Source organism: Phoca vitulina, unplaced genomic scaffold, assembly GCF_004348235.1.
Source record: "Phoca vitulina isolate PV1807 unplaced genomic scaffold, GSC_HSeal_1.0 scaffold13, whole genome shotgun sequence".
NCBI classification, from domain to species: domain Eukaryota; kingdom Metazoa; phylum Chordata; class Mammalia; order Carnivora; family Phocidae; genus Phoca; species Phoca vitulina.
This window is the reverse complement of record NW_022589716.1, coordinates 43929670-43943277: the sequence shown is the minus strand read 5'-3', so window position 1 is coordinate 43943277 and position 13608 is coordinate 43929670. Positions and strand designations below refer to the sequence as shown.

Below are 13608 nucleotides of genomic sequence, written 5' to 3'. Positions count from 1 at the left end.
GACAATTCCACTGCGGTAAGTCACATGCTAGTCATCAAGGTCTCCTGAGCTCTCCTGGCATCTCTTCAAACAGCCCCAGCAGATGAGCGCGGACTGGCCAAGCTCGGGCAGCTTCCACCTCAAATAGCCAGTCGGGACACCGTCTGCACAATTCCCACCCACCCAGTCACATCTAAGTAAGATGAACCAGGAACAGCCCCTCTCAACGCACCGGAACTGGGGAACTGCCCTGCTACGGGGGATGCTAAATAAACCCATGCTTCACCTGCCCCGACAAAGTGGGCATCATTCGTGGGCAAATCTGGGCAAATGCTGAGCTCCACCCCACGCGACTGCCGTGCACAAGGAGCTCGGGTCAGTGGGCAGTCCTAGCACACACTGTACTGCTTTAGCAGTCTGCTTCCCTGTGCGCCCTCCCGAGTCCCTTTCTCCCCAGGAGACGAGTGTTCTAGATCCAAGAAGGGATGTCCATGTGCGCTTCTGTGAGCGTGCACTCGGGGCTCAAGCGGGGCGGGGGGACAGATGGCCATTGCATTCCTGAGTTTTTTCTTCTTTCACTCAGTGCAATTTATATGATTGCATACATTATTTTAAAGCTCCAAATTTACAACTAGGCAATAACTAAAAGTATGCTGTATAACGGCTTTGAAGCCTGATAGATGTGGGTTCAAATACCAAGGCAGTTAATCTCTCAGATCCTCCATTTTTAACTGGTAAAATTAAGGCAATAGTCATCCCAGGTCTAAAGTATTGTGATAATTCCAGGGGATTACACAAAAATACCCCCACACGGGGCCGGGCATATAGAAGGGGTGCCAAGATGGGCCTTCGAGCCCACAGCAGACCTTACCTCTGAGTCTTCCTTCTTCTCCCTCTCCACCAACGGGCTCTGGTACGGTCTCAGGGTTTCAGCCCACCACTTGGCATCAACCCGGCACTTGCGGGTCGCAGTCATCCAGTCTGGGTCGTACCTCTGGGTGACATCCCGGACCCAGCCATCACCGTCGATGCCCACCACGTAGGTCATGGGCTTGGTGGCATACTTGTAACAGGCCAGAGCCTGGCCTACCACACCGTGCACACAGTCCACACACACCCACTTTTCCTCCTGCTCACAGAACACCTCTAGCCACTGGTCCACACCAGCTGCTTTCTCTCTTTCTGCCCTCTCACCATCACTGGAGATTTTCTTGCCTCGCTTACTCTTACTGCTTGAAGAGCTCGTGGATGCTGCTGGAAAGCTAGGGTGCGTGGGGTGCTGAGGGTGCGTTCCACATTGGGTCCTGGAGTCACTCTTGGACCCTGCCTTTGTCCTCTGGGGGGCTGGGGCCCTCCTCTGCCTGGGAAGGCCAGGCTCAGAATCCTCATCAGATGAATGAGGGGCTTCCCCGCTGGAGAGCTCGAAGTCAGAGCCGCTGCTGCCCTTGTCACTCCCACTCTCTTCTTTATAAGACACCCTGGAGGCCACCTGCCGCGCCCGGCCAGGCCGACGTCTCTGCGTGTCCTCCTGCCGCCCTCCCGCCTTGTGCTCTTCCCCACTGGAGGAGGGCTCTCTCCGTTTCTTCTTGGTCGCGGCTGCCTTGCTCCTCTTCCCTTTGGTACTTGGACCTCCAGGGCCCTTAGAAGACGTGGCCTCCTGTCTGGTTCCTTGGCTGGTCTTGGGTTTGGTTTGGCTTTCTGGAACTGGGCTGCAAGTTTCCAAGGAGCCTCCAGGATCTTCTGCAGATGTCTCCTTGGCAGCTTTCTTTCCCTTAAATAGAACAGGAAATTTTGTTTTTTCTCTTTGTGCTCATGATATGACAGAGATCCTATAATCTGCCAGGGCTAAGTCACTGGCTATAGAACCAGCACACACAGGATGTCCCCAGCTCAGACAGAGTCGAGCTGGCAATCCTTTAGGAATGTAAGAATGTATTCACTAAAATCTGTGGCATCTTAGCTAAGCCACAGTGTACTCTTTCCACTCTAGCGCCTGGCTCGGGGAGGGGAGTGGGGGCAGCAACGGAAACAGACCAACCTGGGTTCCATCTCCAGTTCTGCTTCTCATTCATTATGTGGTTTCAGTCAACAGTATATACGTTTATTTACATTTTCTCAAATATTTATTACTTATGTGTAAACCTCTGAGTCTCAGTTTCCTTGGCAATAATACCCACCTCGCACATAACATATCTTGCGAGCAAATACTCATGGACTTAATAAACTTGCAGCTTTAAGAATACGGAATTAAATACTCTGGACCACTAAGTTTCAGACGGTGCTGACAGCACAGCGAGTCTAGTGCTGAGCCTCCTCCTTAGATGGCAGCAGAACACAGAGTCCCTCACCCCTTACCACTCCACACGGCCAAGGAGCAGGAGAATGGGGCCAATCTGCTGCATCACAAGGCAGAAACTAACCCACCATGGAGCCAGGCCCTCCCTCGGGCCCCTCTGTGCATGCCAGGCTCAGGCTGCTGGAGGCCCACTGGTGTCCAGTCTTCCCAACACAGGGGTGAGCAAGGCAGGCTCCAAGGGGCCCACGCTCCATGAATGCCAACCCGTAAAAATAGTCCAATGACCAATTTTTTTGTTGGAAGTCTGGTAATTTCTCCCTCCCTGCTGAGCCAACTGCCTTTTAGGAGAACCCCACCTTTGCTGTGGGTAACTTCAGAGGAAGCGGCTGGAGAGACAGCACCAGTCGGGTCTGGAGCTGCAGGGCCCGGAGGATCAGTAAAAATATCTGCGGGGGGAAAAGAATGATGCATTTATCCTAAGAAAAAAATCTAGGATTTAACTAATTCCATGGTGTTTGTTGTGGTAGTTTTTTTTTATAACAGGGAAAAGTTAGAAACAACTGAACAACAGGCGCCGGGAACCCTACACAGTATTAAATATGATGCTGAAGAGATTTATCTTTGTAGAAAAATGGAAAGATGTTCACTACATATTAGATGAAAAGAGAAGTTTGGTTTTTAATGTGTAGTGTTAATTTTTGTAAAAAAAAAAAACAGCATATAAACATATATGTGTATTTAGAAAAGGACCCATTTTTGGGTTATGGGTGTTCACAGGTGATTTTTTTTTTCAGCTTACCTATCTCCTGTATTCAACATGTGTTGTAATTATGAATAAAATAAAACAAACGAAGTATCACTTTGAGAAGAAAAAGTAGAAAACATCATTATCACCAGATCTCCAAAGTCTATTCTGTTTACCATTTTCCCCACAACGAATCTTTCCACCTGAGGCTGCAGTCCTACAACTTCTGTTTACCTGTAAGGAGGGGAGCCTCCTCAGGGGAAGGAACCTCCAAAACGGCGACAGTGATAAAGCACCTGAGCAAGATCTTCCCACGCAGACCTCAGCGTCTCATGAGCTACTATAATGCCCGACTGAGAAAGCCAGAAACAGGAGGGTGTGTTTTCTGTGAGACGCTGCGTTATATCGAAAAAAATAATGACTTTTGCCTATTTCTTCTGGAGTTAAAAGCGGCTTGGTGGGGAGGATGAGAAAACATCAAAGAAACCCAAACTGAGAGACACTCTACAAAATTCCTAAGCAGTTGTCTGAAAAGTGTCAAGACAGGAAGGATGAGGGAAGACCCACAAACTGTCAGATGGAGGAGACGAAGGAGTCCCAATGGCCAAAGGCAATTCAAAGTAACCAGATGCCGACGGCCAACTGCTTTTCGATGAGGGTGCCAAGACTTGTCTCTTCAACCAGTAGTGAAGATAACACAACAAAGAGCTGGAAGAATAGTCTCCTCAACCAAGGACACCGGGACAACTAGATATCCACATGCAAAAAGGATGGAGTCGAACTGCGACCTCACATCATATATAAACATTAACTCAAAATGTATGGAAGACTCAAAATGGATGTAAGAGCTGAAACTGTAAAACTCTTAGAAGAAAACGTAAGGGGGAAAAGTTTCATGAGCTTAGATTTGGCACTGGATTCTTAGATATGACACCAAAAGTATAAGGAATAAAAGAAAAATAGAAAAAGCAGACTTCATCAAAATTAAAATTTTTGTGCCTCAACACACTTTCTCCAGAAAAGACAACCTACGGGATAAGAGAAAATATCTGCATATATCTGAGAGCAGGTTAGTATCTAGAATATAGAAGGAAACCTCACAACTGAACAATAAAAAGACGAAGAACACAACTAAAAAACGGGCATAGGATTTGAATAGGCGTTTCTCCGAAGAAGATACACGAATGGCCAACATACACATGAAGGCGATAACCATCATGAGTCCCCAGGGAAATGTAAATCCAACCCACAATGAGCTAGCACTTCACACTTACTAGGATGGCTAGAATAAAAAAGAAAAAAGGAAAATACAAATGTTAGAGAAGATCTGGAGAAATTGGAGCCCTTGTACATTGCTGGTGGGAATGTAAAATGGGGCATCCGTGGAAAAGTTTGACAATTCTTCAAAAAGTTAAATGTAAAATGACTCAGCAACTCCACTCCTAGGTATATACCTAAAAGAACTGAAAACAAGTACTCAAGTATGTACACATGTTGATAGTAGTACTCTTTACAATAGCCAAGAGGTGGAAACAACCTAAATGTCCATGAACTAACAAATACACAAAATGTGGTCTAGCCATACAATGGGATAATATGTAGCCATAAAAAGAAACAAAGTGCTGACACAAGCTACAACATGGATAAACCTTGAAAACGCTATGCTAAGTGAAAGAAGCCAGACACAAAAGGTCACATGATACTTCTTCCACGAAAAACATCCAGAATACATAAATGCATAGGGACAGAATGCAGACTGTGGCTGCCAGGTGCTGGAGGGAGTAGGATGGGGAGTAACTATTTAATGGGCACATGGTAGCCTTTTAGGGGGGGTAAAACATTTTGGAAATACACACAGGAACAGAGTTTGGGAGGATAAGTCTCTAATATTAATGCTTTTCCCTGGGTGGTGGTATTAGGGCAATATCACTGGCCACGTCAGATATCTTAGACTTTTTCAAGCCGAATCAGAAGAGAGGTAAAGATGCCAGTCATTTGGGCTTTTAAGATCCAAGAAGTCTGGTCTCTTTCCCTAAACAAACAGAGAAGCTGGGGCTCAGATATAAGTATATGTAATGAATAGGAATCTTTCGGGGATAAAGCCATATTTCTACCTCTATTTTCGGTAGACAGAACTCTCCTCACTGCACTGTTGCCGGCCAATGTCACTTCTCCAATCGGAAGGTAGGGAAAACCTTTCTGACAGATTTCAGCAGACAAGGTTTGAAAAAACATTTCCTTGGGACTTCTGAACATAATTTTTGAATAGTTAATGGAAACAATTCTAGGGCACCTGACCAAAAAGTACATGCTTAATGCCCCAGGACACCAAGCAACAGAACAAATGCAGGCTTTCCACCCCACACACTGGTCCTGAACCTGACTCCAGTGCTTACCAGCGGAATGACCCTGAGAAAGTTCTTTGGCCTCTCTGAGCTTCAGAACCTCTTTTTTATTTCACAAGCACTGAATAAGGAAGAACATGGAAAACACCGGAATGGTATCTGGCACGTGACTGCCATGGTTAGCTCACGGTCCTAGAAAATAGTGGCACCAAGAGGAATCACTTACATGGACCAACTCTTCATCATCCCGCGCAGAGTAAATAGCAAACCTCCTTTCCAACGTCGTCTGTAGACCATCGCGCTCGTTGGTTGAGAGGTCTGCATTAACTGTAAATGTACCAACGAACCTGGAGAGAAACCAGGCGTTCCCTGTGTCACAGGTCAGGGCGAAGAGGAACGCCTGCTATCCTTTTACAGCCAAGCAAATCAGACAGGAGAGTCTCAGAAGGGAATCGTGAGCCTTGCCTGCCTCTGTTCTCATCTTCCCAGTCCATGTGGCTGACCCCGGCTCACCACTGAAGACCCCAGCAGACTTCATGTCCCTGGGAGGTTCCCAGCCCCCCAGCTGCTCCGTGCACCTACAGGCCCCAGCAGACCTCTTCCCGAGTGCTCCTCACACTATCCTGATTACCTGGGGTGCATCTGTCTCCCCAGCCAGCCCAGGAGCTCTTCCAGGGCAGAGAGCATGCCTGACGTGTCTCTATCTTCAAGGCTGTGCTCAAGGCTCGGCATATAGGAACCCCTCAGGGAAGGTCTGTGGAACTGACCTGCCCCCAGCCTCTGAGAGACACAAGTCCTATACTAGGGCTTCGCAGGATGGGCCGGAGGGCCATACCATTTCACCAGGTTTGACAGGTAATAGGCATCCACGTCTTGAGGTAGCACTCTGGTAAAGCGAGCTGGGATGATGGACAGGCCAATAGCAAGCAGATCCGGCTGGCTGCAGATGTTACTTCGATAGAAACCATTTGCCAGCAGGCACAACAGGTGAACCTGGAAAGAAGGGGAAGATGGCAGGCCGAGAACTAGAAGGGTTTTTGCTGCCACACTGAGAGACGTTTTGTGGGCGGGAATCATCTATTATTTCTACACACAGGGAAGTAAAAATCCCAACATTAGCCATTTCCCAAGATCATGTTTTTCACCCTGTCTTCCCCCTAGATACTTATTCCCTCAAATAACCAAATCTCAAAATTGCAGAATACAAACTTTTTTTTTTTTTAAAGGCCTTGTCTTTTAAACATATGCTGCAGGATTTGCTCCAAAAAGATCAGGAGGAAAAGTGAGTCGGGGGAGAGAAGGGAGAGACTGCGCAAGCGCCAATAGCTGTCCAAGCTGGGGGACAGCGCGGGTTCACCAGACAGCTCTCTGCGCCCTTCCCTGGGTGCCAGGACCCAGCCTCTTCCGCTGCAGACCCCAAGGCAAGCTGGCCCCCCACCGGAGCTCCAGAGATGGTCACATGACTCCTCACCACCTCCTCCACAACCTTACATCCTTTTCCCTTCCTCCCCACCGAGGACCTCCCCATTTCAGTCAACGGCTCCGCTCTTCTCCCCTCACTTGAGCTTCCCATCTTGGAGTCATACGAACTCTTTCCTTCATTTCACCTCTTCCCAAAGCTACAAGCAGCACAGCGGTCTCACGTGCTCAAGGCCTCAGGGAGGCGGGTGTCTCGTCTCCTCACCGTCCTTGCTCCGTGCTCGTCTCATCTCCCCATTTCTGTGGCTGCTGCAGACAAACCGTCTCTTCCAGCCCTGCCAGCTCTACCCGCTCTGGCTGCCCGCTGCCCATCAGGGGGACATCCAAGCGCCCTTCCCTCACTCACAGGCCAACGCACGTACCGTCCAAGACGCAGACACACGGGCTGTCCTGCCGTGCCCTCTGCACTTGGCGCGGGCAGCCTCCCCAGCTCCGCCCTCCCCCCACCGCTCCCCGCTGGCCTTTCTCTTAAATAAAGCCGCCTTCCTCAGCCACCTGACCCACACCGGTCCCCTTCCGTGTTCTGAGTCTTGAATGTCCTGTTTTGAAGTCTGTCTTGTTCCATCTCTGAGATCAGATGCTCCTTAATGGCAGGAAAGAAGCTTTATACAAGTCTCTAACCCCACAAAGCCAAGTACCTTGCGAGGTCCATGATGCGGTTCAATAACTGCCCCCTGAAGTCAAAGACACCGTCTCTTCAGCGGTGGTGGGAACTGAGGTTATGAAACAGGTGGAGGAAGGGATGGCGGGAGAGTGCCTGTGGGTCCGGCCCTGCTTTGTGCCGGCTCTGTGCTCCGGACCTTGCGTGTCATGTTTGCTCCGTCCCCACAACCCCCTCCGAGGCAGGCACTTATCACCCCCCACCTCAAAGATGAGGAAACCAAGGCTCAGGGAGACAAAGAAACTCGCCAAGGCCACACAGTGAGTAGAGAAGCCAAACAAAGCCAGGCTTGACTGAGAAGCGAAGTTGCGTGCACCACACCGCCCTGCCTCGACAGAGAGGACACTGTCCCTTCGCCCCCTGCCCTTGCCCTTACCTTGTGCGTGTCCTCGCGGACTTCTTTACCAAAACGTTTCATCATCCTCCGAAGATAGGTCTCAAACTCCACTTTTATCCTTTCACTGCCATGCACATGGAAAAATCCGAGAATGAAGTGGGAGACTGAGCCCTGAGCCCTGAGCCCAGCCCCCAGTCCCACGTCATAGCTCCTGAATCACTCTCCTGGTTCTCCTGCCCGAGGCTGTGCTACTCGGGCACACCAGCAAGCTGGCTGTTTTCTGCTGGCTTTTCTGCTCCTTGTCACCTGCACACCTTGGCTCGGGACATTCTCCACCTGTCACGCCTCACAGCCGTGCTTTGAAACACACATCCTCCAAGGAGGCTTCCCTGCCTGTCTGACCTCCCGACTACTGATTCGGTCCTTTGCACCAGTACTTCCGTGCTAAATTGGTGCACACTCATTTGTACGGTGCTGTTCTGCTGTGTGATCTCTTTCATGCTTGTGTCCCATGCATCTGTCCTCCTCCTTCGTGCCTAATGATGTGCCCATCAATGTGCAGAGTGCACACAGAGTGGGACTCAATTCGCCAATTAACTGCCGGGCGTTGTGCTCACGTTCCCAAGCCACCAGTGGCTGCACTGGTCCTGGGGATCCTGGGATGGAGTGGGGGCTCCCTACCATAGGGGGGCACTGGCTCAAATCGCGCAGTGTAATGTGGTGCGAAAGCATTAAGTGTCAAGTTGGCCAGAGAGGGATTTGGATCTTGGTTCATCTGCTCCCTGGCTGAGTGACTCCTGAAATGTTACTTAACTTCTCTGAGCCTCCACGATCTCATCCACACACTATCTTCAAGTTTAAGTAAGACAATGGACAACCTACAGAGTCCTCGGCACACACCAGATGTTCAACACTAAGAATTTCCTCTTCCCATGTCTGCCCCAGCCAGAGAACAAACCAGGATTCTTGAACCTGGGACTCTCTCACCTAAGGCTCCTAACCACATTGGTACTCAGCCCCCGTCTCCTATGTGTTTCTCAAAAACTTGTGTTAAGTAGCAGCTCTTGCTCATTTTGTGTGACAGGAATCTAGAGACAAGGTAAGACAATCTTACCTTCTTTCCCTTGCTTTCGCCTGCTGGGGTGTTTCAATCTCTATCTCCACTGGTTTCACAGGCAGGACAGATTTAGAGAAGGCTGCATTTTCTCCCACGTCACCTGGCACAGGTTCACCAAGTTCTATCAACAATAATATTTTTTTAAATCAGTAATAATAGGGGCACCTGGTGGCTCAGTTGGTTAAGTGGCCAACTCTTGGTTTCAGCTCAGGTCATGATCTCAGGGTCATGGGATCGAGCCCCACATCAGGCTCCACGCTGAGCGTGGAGTCTGCTTGAGATTCTTCTCCCTCTGCCCCTCCTCACTGCGCTCTCTCTCTCTCAAAATAAATGAATAAAATCTTTTTAAAAAACTATTAATAATTATTATGATAGCTATCATACTGAACAAAATGGAGGTTCTGCAGGGAGTGAAGAACAGATGCAAGGTAGGAGACCCCTACTCCTACAATGCTTTGAGTATCTCAAAAATGCCACAGACTGTGCTGTTTTACATTTATTTCTCATTTAACTTGAACAACCCAGAGAAACAGCCCTTAGAGGAGGAAACTGAGGCACAGAGATACTGAGTTGAATTAGAACCACACCTCTGGTATCAAGGAACTAATGCTCACGTGTGTGTTTTAGTAGAGACAGTTTTTCTCCAAGAGAAAAAAAACCCCAAAGAACAATTTCCTATTCTGTATTACTACAATAATGCATATCATAATTTGCTTCATATACAGGCATGATTTAGTGGTCTTCCAGCCCCAACTGCAAACTTGTAATGATAAGGAATGCATCTTTTTTATCGCTTTATCCTCTACATCACTTGTAAACCCTAGCTGAAATAAACTGAATTCACTAAACTGGATCTGTGAACTTCATTAGCAAAGGCCCCTTTAAAGAGGCTCTGGGCCCAGAAGCAGTGACACCCCATTGGCAATGAACACACCTAATGCCAAGATATGGTTTCTACATACCAGTCACTAATGAATGAGCCAGGCTTTCCTGGAGAAACAAAAGTTGATTATAGGTCTGGAGCAAGAAGAATATAGGATGGGCCTGGAACATCTTCTTGTGCCAAAAAACAAAAATGTTCTCAAAAACATTTTTGAGAATGAGGCCATGTCAAAAGGGCACAGTAAGGTAGCTGGCTTAAAGGAGCTCTCACTAGCCAAATCTGGGACAATCTGAAGATCAAAAAGTATAATGATGATAACTGATAACACATGAGTTTTTAAAATATCTCTAAGTCCATAGTGATACTCAAAATAAATAAAATTCTTAAAAGAGAGAGCTCTTCTTTACAAAGTCATCTGATAAATGCGTATGAGATGACAGAATCAGAAAGTTCCATTTTGCGATGCTCATTAAAATAATCTTTGATTCAGGGGCGCCTGGATGGCTCAGTCGTTAAGCGTCTGCCTTCGGCTCAGGTCATGATCCCAGGGTCCTGGGATCGAGCCCCGCATCAGGCTCCCTGCTCAAAGAGGGAAGCCTGCTTCTCCCTCTCCCACTCCCTCTGCTTGTGTTCCCTCTCTCGCTGTGTCTCTCTCTGTCAAATAAATAAACAAAAATCTTAAAAAAAAAAAAAATCTTTGATTCAGTAAAGATAAATGCATACTAAAAACCATGAAGTAAAAAGTTACTGGAGAATAAGATATTCACACAGAATCAGAGTACCACCCGAGATGGTTAATTACAGAGGAAAAATGTACCTTTATATTGTCACAATCTACCAGAACCACATTATATGATCACACTTAGCATCACTAGTAGGACAAACTGACATTAGGAGCCTCTTAATGGATGCAGTATGAAGTACAAAAGTATGAAGTATTTTTGCAAAAAAAAAAAGTTTAACCTAAATTCAATCAAGTCTTAACTTACAGTTTATAAGAACCCAGGGGATACTGAAACACGTTTACCACCACCCTGAGGTGCTATTTATCAGACAAAACTAGAATAAGAGACATCCCACAAAGAAGAGGCCAGGACTCCTCAAAAACAGCAGTGCTACAAAAAGCAAAAAAAGATGCTGGGTGGGGTGCACTATTCTAGGCTAAGGGAGACTAAAGAGGTATAACTCACACCTTGATTAGACCCTGGATTAGAAACAAGCAAACAACAGCTATGAAGGATATTTTTGTAACATTTAGGGGCTTTTCATTTTCTTTTTTTTTTTTAATTCTATATTCTTTTTTTATTGTTACGTTAATCACCATACATTACATCATTAGTTTTTGATGTAGTGTTCCATGATTCATTGTTTGTGCATAACACCCAGTGCTCCATGCAGAACGTGCCCTCTTTAATACCCATCACCAGGCTAACCCATCCTCCTATCACCCTCCCCTCTAGAACCCTCAGTTTGTTTTTCAGAGTCCATCGTCTCTCATGGTTCGTCTCCCCCTCCGATTTCCCCCCCTTCATTCTTCCCCTCCTGCTATCTTCTTCTTTTTTTTTTTCTTAACATATATTGCATTATTTGTTTCAGAGATACAGATCTGTGATTCAACAATCTTGCACAATTCACAATGCACATACCCTCCCCAGTGTCTATCACCCAGCCACCCCATCCCTCCCACCCCACCCCCCACTCCAGCAACCCTCAGTTTGTTTCCTGAGATTAAGAATTCCTCATACCAGTGAGGTCGTATGATACATGTCTTTCTCTGATTGAGTTATTTCGCTCAGCATAACACGCTCCAGTTCCATCCACATCGTTGCAAATGGCAAGATCTCATTCCTTTTGATGGCTGCATAATATTCCATTGTATATATATACCAAATCTTCTTTATCCATTCATCTGTCCATGGGCATCTTGGCTCTTTCCACAGTTTGGCTATTGTGGACATTGCTGCTATAAACATCAGGGTGCACGTACCCCTTCGGATCCCTACATTTGTATCTTTGGGGTAAATACCCAGTAGTGTAATTGCTGGATCGTATGGTAGCTCTATTTTCAACTTTTTGAGGAACCCCCATACTGTTTTCCAGAGTGGTTGCACAAGCTTGCATTCCCACCAACAGTGTAGGAGGGTTCCCCTTTCTCCGCATCCCTGCCAACACCTGTCATTTCCTGACTTGTTAATTTTAGCCATTCTGACCGGTGTGAGGTGGTATCTCATTGAAGTTTTGATTTGGATTTCCCTGATGCCGAGTGATGTTGAGCACTTTTTCATGTGTCTGTTGGCCATTTGGATGTCTTCTTTGGAAAAATGTCTGTTCATGTCTTCTGCCCATTTCTTGATTGGATTCTTTGTTCTTTGGGTGTTGAGTTTGGTAAGTTCTTTATGGATTTTGGATACTAGCCCTTTATCCGATATGTCATTTGCAAATATCTTCTCCCATTCTGTCGGTTGTCTTTTGGTTTTGTTGACTGTTTCTTTTGCTGTGCAAAAGCTTTTTATCTTGATGAAGTCCCAATAGTTCATATTGCCCTTGCTTCCTTTGCCTTTGGCGATGTTTCTAGGAAGAAGTTGCTACAGCTGAGGTCGAAGAGGTTGCTGCCTGTGTTCTCCTTTAGGATTTTGATGGACTCCTGTCTCACATTTAGGTCTTTCAACCATTTTGAGTCTATTTTTGTGTGTGGTGTAAGGAAATGGTCCAGTTTCATTCTTCTGCATGTGGCTGTCCAATTTTCCCAACACCATTTGTTGAAGAGACTATCTTTTTTCCATTGGACATTCTTTCCTGCTTTGTCAAAGATTAGTTGACCATAGAGTTGAGGGTCCATTTCTGGGCTCTCTATTCTGTTCCATTGATCTATGTGTCTGTTTTTGTGCCAGTACCATACTGTCTTGATGATGACAGCTTTGTAATAGAGCTGGAGGTCCGGAATCGTGATGCCGCCAGCTTTGCTTTTCTTTTTCAACATTCCTCTGGCTATTCGGGGTCTTTTCTGGTTCCATACAAATTTTAGGATTATTTGTTCCATTTCTTTGAAAAAAGTGGATGGTATTTTGATGGGGATCGCATTGAATGTGTAGATTGGTCTAGGTAGCATTGACATCTTTACAATATTTGTTCTTCCAATCCATGAGCATGGAATGTTTTTCCATTTCTTTGTGTCTTCCTCAATTTCTTTTATGAGTATTTTATAGTTTTCTGAGTACAGATCCTTTGCCTCTTTGGTTAGATTTATTCCTAGGTATCTTATGGTTTTGGGTGCAATTATAAATGGGATCGACTCCTTAATTTCTCTTTCTTCTGTCTTGTTGTTGGTGTATAGGAATGCCACTGATTTCTGTGCATTGATTTTATATCCTGCCACTTTACTGAATTCCTGTATGAGTTCTAGCAGTTTTGGGGTGGAGTCTTTTGGGTTTTCCACATAAAGTATCGTATCATCTGCAAAGAGTGAGAGTTTGACTTCCTCTTTGCCGATTTGGATGCCTTTGATTTCTTTTTGTTGTCTGATTGCTGTGGCTAGGACTTCTAATACTATGTGGAATAGCAGTGGTGATAGTGGACATTCCTGCCGCGTTCCTGACCTTAGGGGGAGAGCTCTCAGTTTTTCCCCACTGAGAATGATATTTGCTGTAGGTTTTTCATAGATGGCTTTTATGATATTGAGGTATGTACCCTCTATCCCTATACTCTGAAGAGTTTTGATCAAGAAAGGATACTGTACTTTGTCAAATGCTTTTTCTGCATCTATTGA

The 13608-nt window shown here is 46.3% G+C and overlaps 1 protein-coding gene across 1 annotated transcript in view; it reads right to left on the bottom strand.

Annotated features, from left to right (window-relative positions):
- The window catches only part of XPC (XPC complex subunit, DNA damage recognition and repair factor), a 36163-nt gene that overhangs the window by 8900 nt on the left and 13655 nt on the right, over positions 1-13608 (bottom strand). Inside the window, exons 4-9 of the mRNA XM_032412157.1 lie at positions 8957-9080; positions 7882-7966; positions 6201-6358; positions 5592-5712; positions 2632-2721; positions 851-1750 (exon numbers count right to left, since the gene is read on the bottom strand). Of these exons, the coding sequence (XP_032268048.1) occupies positions 851-1750; positions 2632-2721; positions 5592-5712; positions 6201-6358; positions 7882-7966; positions 8957-9080 (1478 nt within the window). The remainder of the gene's footprint in view (positions 1-850; positions 1751-2631; positions 2722-5591; positions 5713-6200; positions 6359-7881; positions 7967-8956; positions 9081-13608) is intronic.